The 22,265-nt window shown below is 53.7% G+C and overlaps 1 protein-coding gene across 1 annotated transcript; it reads left to right on the top strand.

Moving 5' to 3' along the window:
• The first annotated feature begins 121 nt into the window (after positions 1-121).
• POLR1E (RNA polymerase I subunit E) lies at positions 122-15,331 on the top strand. The gene is made up of 12 exons (XM_065861749.2): positions 122-364; positions 443-546; positions 3,017-3,093; positions 4,847-4,932; positions 5,646-5,701; positions 6,083-6,227; positions 7,814-7,921; positions 8,356-8,452; positions 9,174-9,307; positions 10,472-10,553; positions 12,625-12,756; positions 14,957-15,331. The coding sequence occupies exons 1-12, from the start codon at positions 304-306 to the stop codon at positions 15,114-15,116; spliced, it is 1,242 nt and encodes a 413-aa protein (XP_065717821.1). The 5' UTR covers positions 122-303; the 3' UTR covers positions 15,117-15,331.
• The last annotated feature ends 6,934 nt before the right edge of the window (positions 15,332-22,265 follow it).

A 22,265-nucleotide genomic window follows, 5' to 3' on the forward strand; every position in this document is an offset into this window, starting at 1 on the left:
GGGGACGAGCGCGGCCCCGCCCGTCCTGCAGCCAACCAATCAGCAACCCTAATACTGATACGCTACAGCTCCGCCTCTTCCCGTTACGCAGCAATAAGCACGGCCGTGATTGGGCGCATTTCTCTTCCCTCAGGCGTGGCGGGTGCATCACGCTGGCCCAGGGAGCCGCGACCCAGGGAGCCGCGACCCAGGGAGCCGCGACCCAGGGAGCCGCGACCCAGGGAGCCGCGACCCGCTGCGGGAGCCGCCTCTCCCCGGCGCCGGGCACTCACGTAGCGCCCCGCGGGGTCAGGCCCTCTCGCCATGGCCACCGCCACCTGGCGCTACCGCGGGGACCCCAATGCGGACCAGCCGGCGACGCTGGGTGAGCCGGGGCCCGGGGCCGGGGCGGGCGGGGGCCCGGGCGGTCGCGGCCGCGCTGACGCCTCTCCCCGCCTTGCAGTGCAGTTCTCCAACGGCAGGCTGCGGCGGGCCGAGGCCATGCGGTTCACCGTGTACCGGAACACGAACAGGGACCATCCCCGGAAGAAGCACCAGCGGATCCTGGTAAGGCCCGGGCTGTCGCCGCTTGCGGGCCCGGGAGCCCGGGGCGCTGGGAGGCGGCAGCGCTGGGGAACGGGGCTGCGGCCGTGCCGGTGGTACCGGGAAGTCGGCAAAAAGTGTCCTTAAGGCAGCTCTGAAAGTGTTGAAAAGCAGCACTTGCATTGCTGGGCGCTCGGAGGATCGTTCCTCCCATCGAGCGTGCGCGTCATTCGCACTTCTCGGTGTTCATCACACGCACCAACCGCGTATTCATTTGTTTCTACCGTTAGTGAGTGCATTAAACATAAATTATTTACATAACCCCACTCTCTGCCGAGGTCCCTCTTTGGTTTTCGAGGGTCTCGTTGGGGTCCGTGGTGGCCCCGGTGTCTGTGCAGCTGGTGCCCCCACAGCGCTGCTCCCTGTCCCGGTTTCCTGACGTGTCCTGGACTTTGTGCTGCTGCTCAGCCAGGGTCACACAGCTCGTTCTCATCTCATGGAACATCCCGCTCGTCCAGCTGGCAAACCGAGGACATCCCGCTGTGCCTCATGTCCAGTCTCTGCAGAGCTGCTGTTTCCCTGTTAGGTTTCTGTTACATTAGACCTGGTCTTGTTACATTATGCCTAGGGGTTTCTGATATATTTTTGTTCCTGTTATCACTAGGGCCACGTGGTACCTCCCGCCTCGACACAGAGCGGTGGGTTTTCATCGTGTTTTCCTTCATGGCTGCGCTCATGGCAGCTCCTGCGGCTGGGGGTTGAAGCTTTTGTCAGCTCACGATCCCTGTGTTCCTGCTTCAGGGACACCGCTGTCCCTCTCCTGCCCGCTGCCCCACTCCAGCTGTTACCCGTAGTGAGCAAGACTTGGAAAATCTGCATGGAGCTTTGCTTTCTAGCAGACTTTTATAAGAGCAGTCAGTTTAGCCCCAGTCTGTGTGAGGGAGAGAGCTGTTTCCCAAATTTCACAAAATCTCTGGTATTTTAGAGGAAGTTCTCGTTCTCATAGGGGCTTCCACCATGGTGGAAGTGAATGATGGGAGGCAGCAGAACAGGAAAGCGGTTGAAGCCGTACCCAGGGTGGGCAGGGCAGTTCCATAGCCTGTGGAGTGCTCCATGCTCCTGCGAGGCCACCACGCTCTGTGGGGACCCGTGTGGTGTCCCTGCGCCCCAGGAAGCTGGTGCGGGTCCCACAGCCCCACGTCTGGCTCGGGGGTTTCAGTGGAGCCATTCGGTATCAGGCTGTCCCCACTTGGGCTGTGCATCGTGGGCAAGCGCTGGGAGCAGAAATAAACCTGGATAATGCAACATGAGACACTTTGATTAAAGATTTTGAGAGTGATGTGAGAGTGAGTGACTTTTCCGTCAGAACTGGAGATGTGCTTACTTGAAAAATTTTGGTTGATACATGATGGTGTGTTCTCAGGCAAAGGATGATTTACTGAAGTTGTGTGTGTTGATGGTTTATTTTAGTAACCTAAAAAGAAATTATGAAAATTAAAAGCTGTTACTTAACAACTGGTCAGGTCCATTGGTCACAAAATCTGTCATGTTATGTTTACACAGTGAACACACTGAAATATTTGCTGAAGGGTTTTTTGTTGTTGTTATTAATTTACATAATAAGGAGATTTCTGTTTCTTTTGATAGAGAACCAAGCTTAAAGTCAGAAGGTGCTTTCTGCTGCCATTGTTAAGTTTCACAGCTGCTTATGTGCGTGATTCACTTAATGAATGAATGGCTTTTTAGCCGAAATCCTCAGGGGAAATACGGTACAGCATAGTAGAGACACAAACATTTTGAAATGCATTTAGGTGTTTGAGCCATTCCTTGTAGGGCTTTTTGTGTTTTTTTGAGTCAGTGAATTGCAATCACTTGACAGTACTAGAGCTTTAAATGGATCATTTAAAATTACATTTTAAACCAAGTTCCTTGAGGTGTTGTCTGTCCAATGTCCTTTTGCCCAGGCTGAAATCTGTAAGGTCTGTCCTGGCTGGAAGCTCAGAAAAGCTTTGAGCAACTGTGTTAAGGGCCCTAAAGCATGTGAAATAGTATCTTGAGTGGTGGAGAGGCTGGATCTCTGCACTAAACCCAGAGTAAACCCAGCTTCTTCACAAACTGTTGCCTCTGGATCAGAGTGAGGTGGTCAGCTCAGTGAGGCATTTGAACTGCGGTGATGCCCAAGTTTGCTACACTGAGGAGCTCCGAATTGTGATTCCTGTGATTGCTTTGCAACAGTCCCTCATCTTCTGGCCCAGTAAATCTGAGGTAGAATTAAATATCATGAGTAGTTTCAACTTCAAGAAATGTTGACTGTCTATGAAAGATTTTGACCTAATGCACAATGTACAAAAAAAATGAGCGAAGTGAAGTTTGACTGTGTGTGTTTAGTGTCCGATGCCTGGGAATATAGAGCTTTGTGGCACCAGGGAAAAAAGCAGATTAAGAGAAGGTTTTTCACAGCCCTGTATTGAAGTAATTTTTCTTTGTTTTTCAGGTATCAGAAGGTGAAAGGCTTTCTTACGTGGGGAATAACTTCGACAGCGTAGTTAAGAAATATAACTCCCTATGCAGGTATGGCTTGCTGGCAAAATGGGGCAAGAATGTGGAGGTGGAAGTGGAGGAATTGCTCAGATATCACACAGTGTTCCCGGAAGTCTTTCCTAAAGCTGTCTCAGAAGTTCCCACTGAGACTGTGGTTTGAATCAAGAGCATTTTGACAGGACACTCAGCTCCACTCTTTGCGAGCGTTACATCCCTTTGGACATTGATGTTACAGACAAAGAGAGTATATTTGAAAAAGTCTTGTGAAGGAAGGACTGAGGTGATGATTTGATGTAGCTGAAACCTAGGAATAGCGACTTTGTTATTAAGAAACTAAGAAATTAAGATTAGGAAATATCCAAGTTTGTCTTCTGCTGCCCAGGAAACCGCTGAGCCATTAATCACCATTTAGCTTCAGGACCACAGCATGGCACTCTGTAAATTTGTAATCTGTCTGTGCTGCATGCTGTAAAAGGAAGGGTTGGTGAGGTCACCAGCCTCCACATGTCCTGATTTAAGAACGTGATCTGTGTAGCGCTGGGGCAGATCCCACTGGACTACTAAGAAATATTCTGTATCTGAGGTCTTTCTCCTCTAATAGGAAAACCACCAAATATGTGGAGAACCATATATGTGGCTGAACATGAGCCAGCGTGTACCCAGGTGGCCAAGAGGCCACAGCATCCTGGCTGGTACCAGCACTGGGGTGGGCAGCAGGCCCAGGGCTGCTCCCCAGGAACAAGCACCAGGAGCAGAGGAAACGGCCTCAAGTTGCGCCAGGGGAGGTTGAGGTTGGATCTGGGAACAATTTCTTCCCCAAAGGGCTGTGGGGCATTGAACAGGCTGCCCAGGGCAGTGCTGGAGTCACCAGCCCTGGAGGGCTGGACAGACGGACAGGAGGTTCTCAGGACATGGGGCAGGGACAGGGGTGGGGAACAGTTGGACTCCATGATCTTGAGGGGCATTTCCAACTGAAATGATTCTGTGGTTCTCACTGTGCTGAGGCTGCTCCTCTGAGAGCAGTTGAATGGTGAGTGTCCCTTGCGCTGCACCAGTCAGCCTGTTGTGCAAGTGGGTTTTGTCTTCAGACAGTGTGTCCCGAGTTTTAGGATTATACACCATGGACAGAGCAAGTTCAGGCACCAGTTAGGAGGGATCGCAAGGAAGGAACTCTTCTGGCAGGACAGAAACCGGTGCAGCTGATACACCGATCAGCTCCAGGCAAGGGGGGTCAGCAGACACGGTGAGGAGCAGCACAAACCACTTGGGCTTCCCCTCTGAAATGTGGGATTGGAAGGAATTTACCTTAGAGCAATTATCCTGTTTTAGAGACGATGGAGTCACATTTCTGAGAAGCTCTGAGGGCTTAAAGTGACTTGTACTAAGCAGAGAACTGGCCACAGGGAACCAAGGTGTTAAAAACACAGGACAGTGCATAGAAGCACTGAGAAGATCCTGACACATCAACAAAGACAAAAGCATTGCAGGTAGCGCTCTGCCACCCAGACTTTGTGCATTTGGGAGCTAATTTAGTTGTCTTCAGACATATACATTTACTTAGAGCAGCAAGTCTTTATGTATACACACGCTTACACATATATTTGTGTATGCCTTGGAGGTAACTTGTTTTATTTTGCCATCCCAGATGTGCTTGGAAAACTTGCATTTGCAAGGCAGACGAAGTGGCAGGGGATGGGGAATACACATGGCTCTGCACCATGTATTTTAAAACATCACTGTTGCTGGACTGCTTTTGCTAATCAACTGTCCCTGTTCTTCCCAGGTATTTTGTGGGTGTGTTAGACAAGGACTCTGGGCAGATGGATGTCTATAATGCTGAAATATTCAACATGCAGCCGTTGCTGTCAGGTAGGAGGGTCCTGTGTTTAACCCCAGCGCCAGGCTGCAGTGTGCTGGACCTGTCCGTGCCCTCAGCCGTCAGCTGCCTGGATCCTGACAACAGTGCTCTCCTGTCTCCTTGGCTGCTCCATCTTCCTCATTTCTGCCTTCTTGCCTCAGCTCAGAGGAAGGAGGATACGTTACACTCTCTTTCTAAGGCACTGCATGATGTGAAAAACAGAGAGACAGGAAGCAATATCACACCTGAAATTTTGGGTGGAGGTGAAGCAGAGAGTGTTCGGGGTGGGATGGTGGGAGTGCTGGAGTCAGTAACAAAACTGTTGCTGTTCAGAGTAAGTGCAGCCTTGTCTAGGTGTGCTTTGCTGAGAAAGCCCTGGAAGCTGTCAGGTCAGGGGACTGGATCACTGAAAAAAGAACAGCTTTTCTCCAGCAGAATTGCATTTTATTACTGAACCCAGGAGGATAACCCGAAGAATATGTTATTTTGGGAGCTCATTTTTCACCTGTGCAGCAGGACCTGGGTATTGCTGCAGTCCTTTCCCTTTTTTGTTCTAGGTACATAATTTGTTGTTCAATGTTCTTTAGTTGACAAACTCAAATGGAGGAGATTTTGAGGTGTCGTGCCAAGTCTTTCAGTAATGGATTGGAGCTGAAGGGATACCGAATCCGTGTGCTTTCCTAGCCGCTGCGAGCCAAGCATAATAACCTCTGTTCTTTTATAGGTAACGTAATGCCTGATGACACAAAGGATTATCAGAATAAATCCTACAGGGAGAAGGTAAAGCTGAAACCCCACATCATATTCTGCTGTCATTATCCAGCTAATAGTGGCAGATGATACTTGTCTGAGACTGTGATGTTTGTTTTACTGCAGAGTAAACCTGTGCAGGTTCAGTGCTCTCTCTGCTCCTTATGAGACAGAGCATTGTTAGTGCCTAACTCAGCAGTACTTTCATAATTATTTTAGACTTGATTACAGTCCTGGTTACTTCCTGTCCCCTTGCAGATCAGTTTGTTGTATGGTTGTGCGTGGTGAAAAGTTTTAAGTTTCCTTAGTGAATGTGCATGTGGAACAGGTGGTGGTTAGCTGAGTTCTCCTCTTAGTTGCAAAGTGTCTTCAGTTTAGCAGTGTGTTTTAATTTGCGTCTCCCTTGCACAGATGGATTTGTGCATCGAGGCCTTTGGTACCAGCAAGCAGAAGCGAGCACTGAACTCTCGGCGAATGAATGCAGTGGGCAACGACGCTGTGAATACGGCTGTGACAAAAGCAGCAGCAAATGTTATAGAGGCAAAGGGAGTAACAGGTAAGAATATTGTCTGGGGTGTTAGTGAAGGCAACCAGAAGTGCCTTTTTCGGTCTGTTCCTTGTCAAATGTGGTGGGAAGAAGAAAGTTTTCTTGGAGTGACCAAGGAAGCAGCTGGACTAGCAGCTGAGAAGGGCACACGTGGAAGAACTTGCAGATCTTTCTGGTGGAAAAGGAGCTGCTTTCTCTGATTCTGTGAGACAGTGTGGGAGTTGCCTGAATGACAGGAGGTCCCGGTGACATCAGTGTCCGTCCCTGCCCATTGTTGGGAGCTCTTATGGGAGTTCCTGGATATGGGTTTGCTGGGATAAAGGCTGTACATGCACCTGGTCTGAACTGGGATGCCGAATGTTCATCAGGTGAACTGTGTCCTGGCTTCACGGTGACATATCTGGAAGATGGTCAGTGCCCTGAGCCAGGTCCCAGCCCCCTCAGGTGTCATACCCAGCGCTGCTGTGACTGTGCTGAATTAGGTTGTCCATCCTGTGCACCCTCCTGCGCCCTGCCCTGACCAGGAATGAGAAGTGATGGAGGAGTCATAGCAGGGCAACAAGAATGTGCAATGCCTGGAGCACACGGCTAACATGGAGAGGCAGACAGCCCTGGGCTTGGTTCCTCCAGCAAAGAGGAGGCAGTGGGGGATCTAACAGCAGCCCCCAGCTACCTGAAGGGCAGTCAGAGCCAAACCCTGCTCAGCAGTGCCAACGAGGGTCAGCAGCTCAACTTGCAGTGGTCCTGGGACCTTGAGAGGTCGAGGTGGGAGACTGGAGGAACCTTCTTGCCTTGGAGGGCGGTGCAGCCCTGGGACAGGTCACAGAGAGGTGTGGAGTCACCAGCCATGGTTTCCAAGCCCTGGCAGGACAAAGTCAGGGCTGCCCTGGTCTGCTGTTGTAGACTGTGCTACTCTGAGCAGGAGGTTGGGCAGGGGACCTGAGCTCCTTTCCACCGGCATGTCTGGGATTCTGACTTTCATTGGTTATGAATAAGAGACACACCTGTTGATTATAGAACCAATCATCACTCATCCCTTGTGCTCCATGTTGGATGTTGACCTGTGCTCTCAGAGCTGCTGTACCAGATGGATGCCAAACAGAACCCGGTGTGCTAAAACCAGACTCTGCCCACCCTGCAGGCAGGAGGTGCAGCAGCCATTTTTCTCTCGCTGCTTCCTTTCCTAGATTTTTCTCTAGTCTGGAGTGGCTTTTCTGAATTTTAAGGAGCAGAAAGTTCTTGGTAGAAGTGATGACACCAGTCTAAAACCAGCATGCTGAACACATAGCGGGCGTATGAGAAGCTTTCAGCCTTTCTGTGCCTCCTGCAATGCTTGGTGTACCATCAACACCTATGTGTGGCTGTAACAAAGGAAAACTGGGAAGAGCTGTAGACTTTTCCTCACTACTGTCCCAAGTGAGATAAACTGAAATGGAGTTTTAACATTTAAAACTCCAGCTGTGACAAAACCAGCATTGACCCAAGAACCACTGTTGAGAAGACTTGTGTTTAAAGGAAGGGTTTACATTGGGGTCATGTTCTCTGGTTTTGTTTGCATGGTCCAAATACTCTTTTTTTCTGCCTTCTGTCCAAAGCTTTGATCCAGGATGTGGCCCAAGATGATGAACAGAACATCTCCATCTTCCTCCCACCGTGTAATGAAGATGCTGACAAACCAGAAAACGTTTACAAGTTTGAGGACAGTATCCTTTTCTGTGGCAGAGTGGTTTCCCACACGTGTAAGCCTCAGTGGCAGTGGTCTGGCACACGGGAGTGAGTGCTGCCGGGGTATGAATGAGCCAGCTGAGAGCAGAGATCTACTGTGGGGGGATCTGTGGGCCTGCAAGTGCTGTGTCCTGCCTCTTCCCTACAGAGAGCGGGATGCTGTGCCTCCCTGTTGGCAGCAGTTCGACTGGGAATAGCAGTGAGGTCAGATGTGCAGGAGAAATGACTTGTGGTCTCTTCAGAGACATGTTTTATTGGCTAGCTTCCATGTCCTGTCATTGCATCCTCCTATTTCTAATTTCATTCCCTCCTTCCCTGCTAGAGCAAGAGCAAATAGAGCTTATCTCACTGCAGGTTGTTCAGACCAGAAGGGAGAACAAAGGCACACTTATTTTCTTTAAAATCCTTTCAGTTCTGTCCCCTGCAGAGTATAAAGCATTGGAGGTTCCAGCAGCAGTCTTTGTTAACATCACTCAGGAAGAAATCACTAAGAAGACAGAAGATAAAAGGTAATACTGCTGCAAATAGCCTTGCAGTAATTGAGGCGGACCCCAGTAAAGTTTGGTTTCCCTAGAGGGGCAGGACAGCTGCGGCCACCAGTTCACTGTACCCAGACACATCTTCTGGGTGCAGGGGAAGGATGTTTGATCCAAGCACGGCTGAGCAACACCCATTGTGGGGAATGCGGGGTGTGGTTTTACGGGTGAGGAAGTTGTGTGCACAGCAGCGTGGCTGCCCTTCGGGGAGCGGGCTGCGGAGGAGAACAGTGGAGAGGTCCAGAGCAGGGTCTGAAGGCAGGTCTGGGAGATGGGCCACAGAACGGTGCTGAGCGTGATGTGATCTGTCCTGCTGGGGGTTGCCGTGGCTCGGCAAGCTGATGTGGATGCACGCTTGGAGCTGTTAGGCCTTTGTGCTGAGGGGCTGAAATGAGCAGGAAAGCACAGACAGCACCTCACTGCTGTGCTCCCTGTGCCGAAGCAGAAGCGTGTCTGTGTGCCACATGGAGAGCCTGCAGTTCCTGCGGCGCAGCGACCTTCTTAGTGGCTGCACGCTGGTGGGCAGGAGCTGGCTGAACACAGTGGGCGCTGACAGGAAAGTGTGCTCATCCTTCATAGGTGTGCACAGAACTCCTCTCAAACAGCTGAGCAGTGAAGGTACAGGCTTGTCCTCCTGACAATGTAAACTGGTTCCTGGTTCTTTGAGCCTCATTCTCCCCTCTCTCTCCTTCAGCCATTGCTCCTTTGTTTTAGAGGAGCTGAAGTTCCTGCCTGCCAATGAGGAGAGCAGAGATCGCAAAGCCCGATGCCTTTGGTTCCTGGACACCCTTATTAAGTTCAGCCACCTGAAAGTGATCAAGAAGAAGAGTAAGAGTGTTTTTACTCCTTCAGTTTTAAGCCACCTCACTGGTTTGTAATTACTGCCGTACACAGCTGCCCAGAGGGAGCTGTGTGATCGAACAGCGAGCTGCAGCAGTTGCTCTCGGCCTGTTTCAGGCTGAGGTTGAGGTTGTTTGCGTTGTTGAGGTGTGACCTGCATCTGTTGGGTGTGTGTGTCTAATCCTTTTCAGTTCCTTCGTAACCACCATGCAGCAGGATGGCCCCATGAGATCCTCTGGGTAGGACACCAGGTAGCTTAGATTGGAAAGTTTGGGATTCTTTATAATTTATTGATAGCTCTGTACTTACAAATGTGTTTTGTATTGTTACACCTTAGTCCTAAGACAAGAGACTGGAAACTGTCAGCTCTCACCACATCCATATTGCAGATGGAAGAGGCGCACACAGTACACAATACATCCCGTGTATCTCTGCTTTTGAGAACATCTGCATCATCCTTTGCTTATTAGCTCAGTGTGTGGATCACAGTGATCATATTTCCGCTGTATTCATAAATTCCTGCTTTTTAAATGGCAGGAACTGCTGGTTTTGAAAGCACTGCACAAAATGGTTTGGCTGAGATTTTCAAGACTTGCCACCTGCCACAGAACTTGTGTATCTGAATCTCCTTGTCAGTGCTGAAAATGTCCTTGCTGGCATTTTCAAGGGCAGGGGGTGGTGGAGGAGGAAACGGCAAACCCGGCTGTGAATATCACCCTGCATTGCTGGAGTCACCAGCGTCACCCCGTAGGACTTAGTCAAGGAGGATGTGGAAATGACTAGTCCTGGTGCTTGTAGGAATTCGTTACTGTGGCTTCAGTTCTAATAATATTTTGTCAGGAGCATCTATTAAGAGGCAGGAATCCACCGAAATAAATAAGTGCATAGGTGCACATGTATGCATTTTAGATTGTGTACTATTGAAGTGGGAGATGTTATTTGTAAAGAAAATAAAAACTGTTAGGAGTGTCTCAGACCTGGAAAATGATGGGACTGGAAATCAAGTGACCGGGTTCGTTTTATGTTCTCTGTGTTCTGGGAAGAGGTGATAAATGTTGTAGTGATAAACGTGCTGTGGTGGTGGCTGGATATGGGCAGTACGAGGAAGAGTATGTGCTCCTCATTCCTCTGCAAAACCCCTTTCTGTCCTAGATCCAATGGGTCCCGAATGCCCCCACATTATTAGCAAGAAGCTCATGAAGAATTTCACTTCGCTGACCTACAACAATGGCAGGTAAGGAGCTGCGTTTGCTTTGACCTTCTGGGGGCGGATGCAGCAGAGCTCAGCTCGAAGGGCCATGGGCACGGTGTGGGTAGGAGAGGCAGGGCTGGCACTGCATGTAGCGGGGGACTGGAGCTGGCAGTGACGGTGGCAGAGCTGAGAACCTCTGGATGAGGATTAAGGGTCAGACAAAGTGGATGTCATTGTGGGAGTCTGCTACAGGCCACCCAGACAGGATGACAACGTTATTCTTTAAGGAACTAAGTGAAACCTCAAAATCATTTGTCCTTGTCCTTATGGGGTCTTCAACTTGCAGATGTCAACACACAGCTGGCACCAACAGGTCCAGAAGGTTCCTAAAGCATCTCGATGATAACTTCTTGGTGCAGGTGCTAGGGGAACTGACCAGGAAAGGTGCCTTCCTAGATTGATTCTCACTAGCAGAGAGGCTCTTGTGGGAGAAGTGGCAACTGGTGGCTGCCTTGGCCACAGCGACCACGGAGCAGTCGGGTTTAAAATCTTTGCTAATGGGAGGAAAACTGCCAGCAAGACCTTAACACTGGATATGAGAACAGACTTCAGGCTGCTCAGATAAATACTTAGTAAGATTCCCTGGGAAGAAGCCTCTGAAGGTGCTGGGACCCATCAGTGGTGGTGATGGAGGAAGGGCAGGCACCGATCTCTTTGCTCTGTGACAGTGACAGAGCACAGGGAACGGCAGCAGATGTGCCAGGGAGGGTCAGTGGGACATGAGGAAAAGGTTCTTCACCCAGAGGTGCTGGACACTGAACAGGCTCCCAGGGAGGTGTCACGGCCCAACCTGACAGTGTTCAAGAAGAGACTGGACAACGTCCTCACACACACGGGGTGACCTGTGGGTGTCCTGTGCAGGGACAGCAGTTGGACTCCATGATCCTGTGGGTCCCTCCAGCTCAGGACATTGTGTGATTTTCAGGGAAGCTACTAAAGTGGCAGATAGCAGTAGCTTCTCTTTCTTCATACCCTGCAGACATTGGGTTGTGACTGGTGATCCTCTTTAGACAGTGTAGGTATAAGATGTGACTGGGGGAAGCAGGTTCATGTGTGCCAGTCTGACCCAGGGGGTGCCCATCCATCCGTCTGGCTGTTTCTGGCGCCGGATGGCAAAACGAGCGCAGCCGGACGGGCACCTCTCTGCACGTACGTTTCCGCTGTGGGCCAGGAGCTGGCAGACGGATGTGTCAGCTCTTCACCATCCCAGGGCGGGCCAGCACGGGCAGTGCAGTGGCTCAGCAGCGGTGCTTTTTTCGTGCTTGCATAGTTCAGTTATCATAACAGGGGTACTTTTACATGAACCTCCCCATTGAAACCTAGAGAGCCAAAACTGCATGAAGGATGCCACTGAGAAGTAAGCAGTTATAAACCTGGATAAAGGTTTTCAGCGATCCTGTTGACTGGAAGTACCAAAATACAGGCAAGAGTGAAGAGTATCGTTGCTCGTGCCGTCCTCGTGCAGGGGCAGCCAGCAGCCTCTGCCAAGAAGGGGTGTAAAGCCGACACCCAGCTGTCACACAGCTGTGCTGCTGCTGTTGATCTTACAGGAGCGGACAATTTGATGTAGGAGCAGAGGATTTGATTTCAAATGGGCCAGCTTTTGTCTGAAGGCTCAAACCGGTGAGCGCAGCCAGGCCCCAGAGGATTGCCAGCCATGGGTCTGCGTTGTGTGGATTGTGCCTGAGCTGCCGTTAGTAGTTACAGTGAATGCCCTCTGCACAGCTGCTCTTTGCTTTTCTTTTGTGAGACACCAGCCTACCAAAGAGACCGAAGTGCTGTTAGTTGGTGACTTTGTCGGGGCTGCACAGTGAACCACAAGCCCAGAGGCTTTCACTTGTGAGCAGAAACAGGGCAGACAGAAATGGGCTGTGAGGACAAGCCCGTTAGGCCTCTCTGATCAGAGGTCTGCGCTGCTTTGAGCTCTTCTGTGGTGTCTAGGAGGAGCCAGTCATGTCTAACCAGGGCTCCCGCTCTGTCTGCACCTCATGGGAGTTGTGTTTTGGGTTTGCTGATGCTCCACATCTCATGTGTTCTCCCTCTTGCCATGCAGTGTCCAGAATTTAGTCTCTGCGTCAATGAAGGCTAAAATTGCAGCATATGTCATTGCACTGGCTCTGCACATCAACAACTTCCAAACGGACCTCACCGTCCTGCAGAATGACCTGAAGCTCCAAGAAAGCAGGTGAGTCCTTGTGTTTGTTCATGCCTGCCCAGATGTGCTGCGGTCCTTACTGCCCTGGCGAGAGCTCTGGCGTTTCTCTGGCACCAGCTTCTCAGAGTTGGTTTTTTTAAGCCCTGGTGCTCATAAAGGAGGGTGGTTATGTGTCTCGAACTTCGCAAGGGTGCTTGTTGCAGAGACGTCCTCAGGTGCATCAAGAGGCTCTTCAGCTATTCTGCAGGCAAAGGAGCTGAGGCTGGCAGCTCCAAAATGCCCAGCTGGGGCAGGTTCCAGGACAGAACCCGTCCCCTGCCCCCAGCTCTGCTTCTGGCCTGACAAACCACGTCCTCTGTGCCCCTTCTTGCTGCAGAACTCCGGTCCCCATTGGGTACCAGTTGGGGTGTAACTGCAGGAAAACAAGAAATGGGGGACTTTTTCCTCGGAGTCACACTGTGCGTGTTGTTGGTGTTTACATGGAGGGATGCCAGGCCCCTGAATGTACCCACTCTGGGCTCGGTGCTGAGACTGTTTTTGTGTCTGAAATACTGACAGGCTCGGGGACCTTCCTGCAAAGCATCACAAGGGGAGGCTGTAGGCAGAATGGCTGGCTGTGGCGTTTGAAACAAGGATTTGCCAAATCAGTGTTAGCGGAAGTGAACAGGTAGAAAACAGCTTGCAGAGCAAGCGTCAGGTCAGACAGCTCCTGCTTTAGCTTCTGAGGCAGTTGCCCCTTAGGCTGATCTTCTGTGGAAGAACACGCGTGTGAGATGGATCTGCTGCCAGCTGCAAGCCCGGTGCCTCCCAGCAGGTGTCAGCCGGAGCCGCTGCTCTGCCTGTGCGTCCTGAGCTGAGCTGAACTGCTCACCCTGTGCCGCTGGCCCTCACAATCCACCCGGAACTGATCGGAACCGCTCACCGGGGCTGCTGTGCGTGCTGGGGCAGCTCCCAACGGCACAGGTCGGCTGGGCAGCTTGTTGACGCTCTGCGGGGGGGTCAGGTGGCCACGTTAGTGGCTGTTTGACCATGCTCCGTGTCTCCTTCCCACCCTGTCCTGCCGTGCAGGTGGTGGTGACACCAGGGGCGTCTGCTTCCAAATTCAGTCTTGTTGGTCCCTCTCAGGAATGCTTAGAGCTCGTGTGGAGCTGTGCAGGGATGCAAACCTCACTGCCGCGGTGGGGATCCCTCTGGACTGTCCAGGAGCTGTCACAGCCCCTGGTCACCTCTTGGCTTTGCAAGCTCCCTAGTCGGCCTTGATGCAATTACATGTGGTTTTGCCACAGTCATGCTCTTTATTCTTCGGTGGGTAGAACTGGGTTTAACAGCCATGTTTGCTGTTGGTTTCCATTCCATCTTTTTTTTTCTTTTTCTGGGGGGGGATATAAACTTTTTAAGGTTTTCACAATTGATGCCCAGGTTTTGTTGTCAATGGCTGTACTGGAGCTGGGAACACGGTGCAGATGCTGTTGGGAAAGGGTGGAGGAGTCTGGGACCTGTGAAAAATCAAGGAGACACACAGCCCTGCGCCACCCGATGGGCCGGTCCTTGCCCGGAGCGCGAGGTTTGACTGGGGAGCCCTTCCCCACTGACCCTGTTTGTATTCCAAAGATAATGAAGTCAGCTGGGAGGATCCTGGGACTTGTGTGATCCCAGGACACCTGTTTTCCCGTGGGCTTCCCCCCTGCGCTTTGCTCACTCTGACAAACCCTCATGTGTGTTCTGGGTTGTATCTTCTTGCCTGAGCTCTTCACACTGCGCATCTCAGCCAGATCTCTCTTCTTACAGCTGAAGATGCAGAATTTTAGTGGCTAAAAGGAGATGTTCGTGCCGTACGGGGTGCAGTTCACCGTACCACGTGTGGGACGCGAGTGTAGTGGGATGCAGCCAGCAGCCACCGAACTGATATTGTGCCTGTTCTCTTAGACGGGAAGTGGAGAGGAGCATTATTTGTTCTCAGCTGGGCATGGTGCGAGGCAGTGGGTTTGTAGCGCTCTCCGGGGTGGTGGTGACAGCTCAGGGCATTCCAGCCTCCCAGGAAGGCTCCACCTCGTAGTCTTTGGCTGCTTCCAGCTTCTGTCTGCGCGGTACCGCTGAGCTGCAGAGAACACGTCCTGCTCGCTGCTGCTCCGTCTCCCCCCCGAGGGAAGCGGCTGCTGGTGTTTTGTGTGGTGTCGCGGTACGGGAGATGGTGCGCCCCGCTGACACGGAGCTCTCTGCTGTGTTCCAGGATGATGGACATCGCCAAGGCCATGCGGTTGAAGATCTCCAAGGCAAAGGGGCTGCTGGGACCGGGGGACGATCAGAACCACAAGCTGGGCACGCTCTCTCTGCCCTTGCCGGTGCAGAAGGCGTCAGTGAGCCAGCGGAAGCGCAAGAAAATGAACTGAAGCTCCGGAGGTGTGAGCGGGGCAGAGCGGTTCCTTCCTCAGCTGCGGCTCTGCACGCACAGCACCACCAGGGTGTCGGGTTTGGCCGCCCAGCATCAGCGCCTGGCCCTGCCCAGACCCTGTCGTGAGGCCGGGCTGGCACGGGCGCTCACCTCATTAAGCTGCTGCCTTCTTGTATTTATGCAGAAGAAGCTATAATAAAGCATCGGTCTGTCTTCCTGTCTGCATGAGGGGAGAAGGGTGCAGGTTGTTTTGGGGCAAGAGAACATGGTTTGAAAGGCAGGTCTTCCACCAGCTGCCGTCTGGTGAGTTCTGGCCGTGACCTGTCAGTCTGTGACCCATTTTACCACTTCCTCATGCGTGCAGAGTGGAAAGCAGACAGACTTAGCAAATCCTGACTTAGACACAGGTTTGGCTCTGTGTATGTTTGTTTCTCTGGAGTTTCAGTATAGGAAGAAATGTAAAGATGCAACACAGACACAATATTTCTGCCTTTTTCCCTCTCCTGGCTTCTTGCCTGAGGAGGGTGGACTCTGCTGGCTTGGAGCTGGTGGCTGCTTTGGCAAGGGGCGGCTGGTTTGAGTCCACAGCTGTGGGTTCCCCGTGCTCAGGAGAAAGACTCCTGGGCTCATCTCTGTGCATTTTCACTCCAGTCCTGGGCTGCTGGGCCATGAGCGTCATAAGGGGCTTGTGAAAAGTTGGGGGTGACCTCCAAAAGAAGAAGCTTGTTTCAAACAGCAGCAGCATATGATGGAGATGAGATAAAGAGTAGTTTTCCTTTTGAGGTGTCTTTGCTTCAGACAGTAATTAGGGTTTAGTACATCATTTGGGGACTTAAGGGTAACTCCTTGCATGCCTCAATGACCTGCTATTCACAGCTCTCATTAGAAGTGATACAAACATCCAGTTTTCTGGGTAGAAGATAATTAATGCCCTGGGAATTACAGGCTGCAGATAATGGGATGTTTTTGTCATAGATGTTGCAGTTTGATGGGATATCTGGAGGCCACCTTGTCCAGCACCCGTGAGCAAGCAGGGCTGCCCAGGGCCCTGTCCAGGTGACTCAGGTATCTCCAGTGCGGTAAATCCACAGCCCCCCTGGCAGCCTGTGCCGGCGCGTGGTCACCCTCACAGTGCAAAGGCTTCCCTGCTGTTCAGAGGGGACCTCCTGCGTGTCGATCTGTGCCCGTGGCCCATGGTCCTGTCACCGGGCTCATCCCCATGGCACCCTCTGCTCAGGTGTCACACAGCGATGACATCTGAGCCTCCTGTGCTCCAGGCTCAGTCCAGCTCAGCCTCTCCTACCTGAGGTGCTCCAGTCCCTCCAGCATCTTTGCAGTGTGTCCATGTCTCTGGTCCCGTGGAGCCCAGAACTGGGCCCGGTTCCCCAGGTGCAGCCCTGCTGGTGCTGAGCAGAGGGAAAGATCCCCCTGTACCTGCTGGAGACGTCCCCGGTGCCACCAGACGCCGCTGGTGCTGCTGCGAGGGCACGTTCTGGTGCGTGTCCGGGTGCGGGGCTGCAGGACTTGAGACCTGAGCTTGGGGAACCTCTGACTTCCCTGGGCTCGTTCTCAGCCCTGCAGCAGAGTTTGCTCAGGGAGCTGGTCTGGCTTAAACCACTTTCTGTGGTCTGGTTTGGGTTCTTATTAAGATCAGGTCTGCACGTCAGAGACAGCAACTCTGTCTTAGACTGGTAAAAGGCACTACCCTGAGATATTTAATTAGTTTATCTTGTTTACATAATTCTATCTTATTGCTGCTGTGTTTCAGGTAGATGATCAGGGGCATGGGAAGGGGAGGAGTGGATCACCCTGACAATGCTGTGGGTTCTGGATGAAAAATTACCTGCTGCTGCAAAGCTGCTTCTGTGTGCCCAGGTGGGCAGGGAAGCAGAAAGCAGAGGTGGTTGCTTGACCAAACAAGCACAAAGTGATGCTCTCTGTGATGTGGAGGCACCTGCAGCAGAGATGAGGATGTTAACAGCGTCTCCCGACATCGGGCTGCCCGCAGCTGAAGCTGCTCCGAGCAGGTCCAAGAGCAGCCCCGGCTGGGGAAACGAGTGCTGATTTAGTCTGAGTGGGAGAATGACACATCCGCAACGCGTGTCGCCATTGACCCCGCGTGTCGCCCTCCCCATGGCACAGCCGAGATCTTTGCGTGGAACCAAGTGCTGAGCCAGCAGGGAAAGGGGACCAGAGACCCCGGGTTGCGGCTGGAGAGGAGCCCCTGGCACGGGCAGAATGGGGTGCGGGCAGGATGGGGTGCGGGTAGGACGGGGGTGCGGGCAGGATGGGGTGCGGGCAGGATGGGGTGCGGGCAGGACGGGGGTGCGGGTAGGACGGGGGTGCGGGCAGGATGGGGTGCGGGCAGGACAGAACTGCGGGCAGGATGGGGTGCGGGTAGGACGGGGGTGCGGGCAGGATGGGGTGCGGGCAGGATGGGGTGCGGGCAGGACGGGGGTGCGGGTAGGATGGGGTGCGGGCAGGATGGGGTGCGGGCAGGACGGGGGTGCGGGCAGGATGGGGTGCGGGCAGGACGGGGGTGCGGGCAGGATGGGGTGCGGGCAGGATGGGGTGCGGGCAGGACGGGGGTGCGGGCAGGATGGGGTGCGGGCAGGACGGGGGTGCGGGCAGGATGGGGTGCGGGCAGGACGGGGGTGCGGGCAGGACGGGGTGCGGGCAGGACGGGGGTGCGGGCAGGATGGGGTGCGGGCAGGACTGGGGTGCGGGCAGGATGGGGTGCGGGTAGGACGGGGGTGCGGGCAGGACGGGGTGCGGGCAGGACGGGGGTGCGGGCAGGATGGGGTGCGGGCAGGACGGGGGTGCGGGCAGGATGGGGTGCGGGTAGGACTGGGGTGCGGGCAGGATGGGGTGCGGGCAGGACGGGGGTGCGGGCAGGATGGGGTGCGGGCAGGACGGGGGTGCGGGCAGGATGGGGTGTGGGCAGGACGGGGGTGCGGGCAGGATGGGGTGCGGGTAGGACGGGGGTGCGGGCAGGATGGGGTGCGGGCAGGACAGAACTGCGGGCAGGATGGGGAGCGGGCAGGACAGAACTGCAGGCAGGATGGAGCTGCGGGCAGGTCCCACGGGGACTCGCCAGCTGTGACTTGCAGCCCAGATGCACCCAGAGACCCCATCCCCGTCCTCCCATCCCCGTCCGCATCACGGGAGGGGCTGTGAGTAGATGGGCTTATCCCTGCGAGACAACAGCAAAGGAGAAACTCAGTACCTGTGAGGAAAGATGCTCTTCTGGAAATGAGGTTTTCTAGCGCTCTGCTCAGCTTTCGGGGGTCACCTTGCTCGTCCTGGGCACCAAGCGTGCAGGAGGGGCGGGTGCATCTCCCTGCGCATCTCTCCAGATGTTGTCCCCAAAACGCAGCTCTGTCACCCACTGTGCATACAAATGAGCCAAATTTAGCACACAGAGACGAGATGTTGTTTATTACAGAGTTGTACAAGTCTGGATGCTGGAATAGAGCCACAGGCCAGCTAATTGTGCGGCTTCTGAATGTGTGAAGCTGCAAGGTCAGGAGTTTTGCAAGTCACTCTGGTCTTTGTTATATGAGCAGACCGACCTAAAACTGAAAGGATTTAAAAATCTTCAGGTTAGCAATTGCAGACAGGATCCATTCTTTTAGGCAGTAACAACACAGACCAGCTGTCCCGGCAGCCTTGGGACAGAGGACACAACCCTTGCCAGGACACCGGCAAGGGAGCAGGGACACGGCCACATCTCACCTGTCTCACCTGTCCTGTGGCTCTGAGCCCATGCTGGACACAGCACAGCTGGACACAGCACATCTGGACACAGCTGCCGTCGTGGCCGAGCAGCGTGGGGACACCCCGGGCAGCACAGGAGATGAGGCAGAACCTGGCACGGGTGGCACCGTGTCTGTGTCTGAGCACCGTTCCGTGGAGCAGGGCGGCTGCCTGGTTCGAAGGTGACCAGAAGCTCTTCTTGGTCCTCAGGCACCACTGCAAATCCCTCCAGTGCTCCGTGGGTGCACAGGTGGCGTTTCAGTCCTCTCGATGAGGTGTCTGGCCACCAGATGAACGGTTCCATTGCACAGGCTGGACACGGGCTCTCATGCCCCACGGTATGGGGCTCTCCAGGGCTGGAGTCACCTTCTCTCGTTTTGTTGGCGCATTGTCTCACAACGGGACCAAAACAGGAGCTGCAGGGAGAACTCGGCTGTCACCAGCACCACCTTTCCGTGGATGAGCAGCCCCAATTACCTTAGAGCAGACAAGTGCGCTCTCTGAGCAAAGCACAACACGAGCTCTGTGCCGTCCCAGGACGTGTGTCCCGCTCCGTGCTGTGCCAGGTGCTGGAGACGCAGAGACCTCGGGTTGTGCCCCCGGCACCGGCCAGGCCGGGCGCTGGAGGGGCCGGAGAGCTGAGGTTGTTTGCTCAGCACCTGCCGGGCCGGGCGGTGGGGCCGAGCCCCGTGTCACAACCGGCACCGGCTCTGGGGTTTGCACAGGAGCAGCAGCACCCGGCGCTGCTTCCGTCGTGCTCCGTAACCCAGCGGCACAACGCAGGGACGTACAACATCTCGTGGTTCCTGAACGGCACTGAAAACTAATTAACAAACGTTCACTGGATTTTCTGCATTTGTTCCAGACTTCGTGTCTGAAAGTACTGACCAGTCAGTGTCTCAAATATATTTAACGTAAAATCAAAATATTAATTGGGAAAGTAAAGTTTATTTTTGTTTTCCTTCTGAAGATTAAGTCAGTAGAAGCATTTGGACTTTTCCATAGTGATTGATCGTGTACGTATTAACATTTGAAGACAATACTTGAACTCTGTACTTCAGCTCAACCTGCTGACAGTTGAAGGATACTTGTCCATTTGACTTCTTCCAGTCTTACTCCATATGTAGAAATTAACTTCTTGCTTACGTTCTGCCATTCAAAGTGAGTTAAACTACACGTATTTTGTGTAAATTCCCTGTTTGCCTGCTTGTCAGCATCTGGTCCTCCGAGGGCACCGTGCTGTCCCCAGGTGCAGAGAGCACAAAAAGAGGGTATTAAAGCTGTGGTAAAGATGGAACTCCCGGTGTTTTCTGTGCGTGTGGATTTCTGGGGTCTGGCTGGCAAGAACCAGACGCCTCTGGAAGCATCTGAGTGCAGAGGCGTCCTCCTCGGCCCCAGGGCGCCGGGCTCCGGCCGCCGCAGGCAGCCCCGGCGGTGCGGTCACAAATCCTGTTTGTGAGGGTCTCACGTTGGCTTGGAGCTCCATACGGGTCCAGTGACGGCCGCTCCGAACAGCCTGAGCCTCCGCAGCTGCTGCAGTTGTGGTGCTTGCTTCCCTGCGGGCGTTGTCAGAGCGGGACTGAGCGTCTCCAGGTGCTTCTGCAGGCACGGCCCCTCCTGGCGACTGCTGTTTGTGCTGCTGTTTGCGATGGTGTTTCTGCTGGTGTTTGTCCCGGTGTTCGCGCTGGTGTTTGTCCCGGTGTTTGTGCTGGTGTCTGTCCCGGTGTTTGTCCCGGTGTTTGTGCTGGTGTTTGTCCCAGTGTTTGTCCCGGTGTTTGTGCTGGTGTTTGTCCCAGTGTTTGTCCCGGTGTTTGTCCCAGTGTTTGTGCTGGTGTTTGTCCTGGTGTTTGTGCTGGTGTTTGTCCCGGTGTTTGTCCCAATGTTTGTCCTGGTGTTTGTTCCGGTGTTTGTGCTGATGTTTGTGCTGGTGTTTGTCCCGGTGTTTGTCCTGGTGTTTGTCCGTGTGTTTGTGCTGGTGTTTGTCCCGGTGTTTGTCCTGGTGTTTGTGCTGGTGTTTGTCCCAGTGTTTGTGCTGGTGTCTGTCCTGGTGTTTGTCCCGGTGTCTGTCCCGGTGTTTGTCCTGGTGTTTGTGCTGGTGTCTGTCCCGGTGTTTGTCCCGGTGTTTGTGCTGGTGTCTGTCCTGGTGTCTGTCCCGGTGTTTGTCCTGGTGCAGGCACCGCCCGCCCCTGCTCTCCCCGAGGTCCCACTCACCCCAAGGCCGTGGACACCTCAGGACGTGGGGCGGGACGTTCTGCCCCCATCCAGGACGATCCAGGATGGCAGTTCCCGCCCTGCAGCAGGAATTTGGGTCCTCGCATCCTCCCCGCCCTGCTGCTGCCACCTCCGCTTCCCTGGGCTGCGAAAGGACCGGAGGAGCTTCCACAGCAGTGAGCCAGGGTGGGAACGCTGCTCACGACACACCATCGCTCACGACACACCATCGCTCACAACACACCATCACTCACAACAGGCCATCGCTCACAACAGGCCATCGCTCACAACACACCATCACTCACAACAGGCCATCGCTCACAACAGGCCATCGCTCACAACACACCATCACTCACAACAGGCCATCGCTCACAACAGGCCATCGCTCACAACACACCATCGCTCACAACAGGCCATCGCTCACAACAGGCCATCGCTCACAACACACCATCGGTCACAACAGGCCATCGCTTACAACACACCATCGCTCACAACAGGCCATTGCTCACAACACGCCATCGCTCACAACACACCATCGGTCACAACAGGCCATCGCTCACAACACACCATCGCTCACAACAGGCCGTCGCTCACAACAGGCCATCGCTCACAACAGGCCATCGCTCACAACAGGCCATTGCTCACAACACGCCATCGCTCACAACACACCATCGGTCACAACAGGCCATCGCTCACAACACACCATCGCTCACAACAGGCCGTCGCTCACAACAGGCCATCGCTCACAACAGGCCGTCGCTCACAACAGGCCATCGCTCACAACAGGCCATCGCTCACAACAGGCCATTGCTCACAACACACCATCGCTCACAACACACCATCGGTCACAACAGGCCATCGCTCACAACACACCATCGCTCACAACAGGCCATCGCTCACAACAGGCCATCGCTCACAACAGGCCATCGCTCACAACACACCATCGGTCACAACACGCCATCGCTCACCACACACCATCGCTCACAACAGGCCATCGCTCACAACAGGCCATCACAACACGCCATCGCTCACGACATGGGACAACCCGCGACACGCAGTCACCCATGACACACCATCACCAGCACCAGCTGGGTGGAGGTGAGGGGACAAGGTGCTCCAAGGGACAAGTGCAGGTAGAGTAGGGGCCACCTGCCTGGCCGGGCAGCCAGCACCTCAGCTG

The sequence above is a fragment of the Patagioenas fasciata genome, chromosome Z (assembly GCF_037038585.1).
Source record: "Patagioenas fasciata isolate bPatFas1 chromosome Z, bPatFas1.hap1, whole genome shotgun sequence".
Taxonomy (NCBI): Eukaryota; Metazoa; Chordata; class Aves; order Columbiformes; family Columbidae; genus Patagioenas; species Patagioenas fasciata.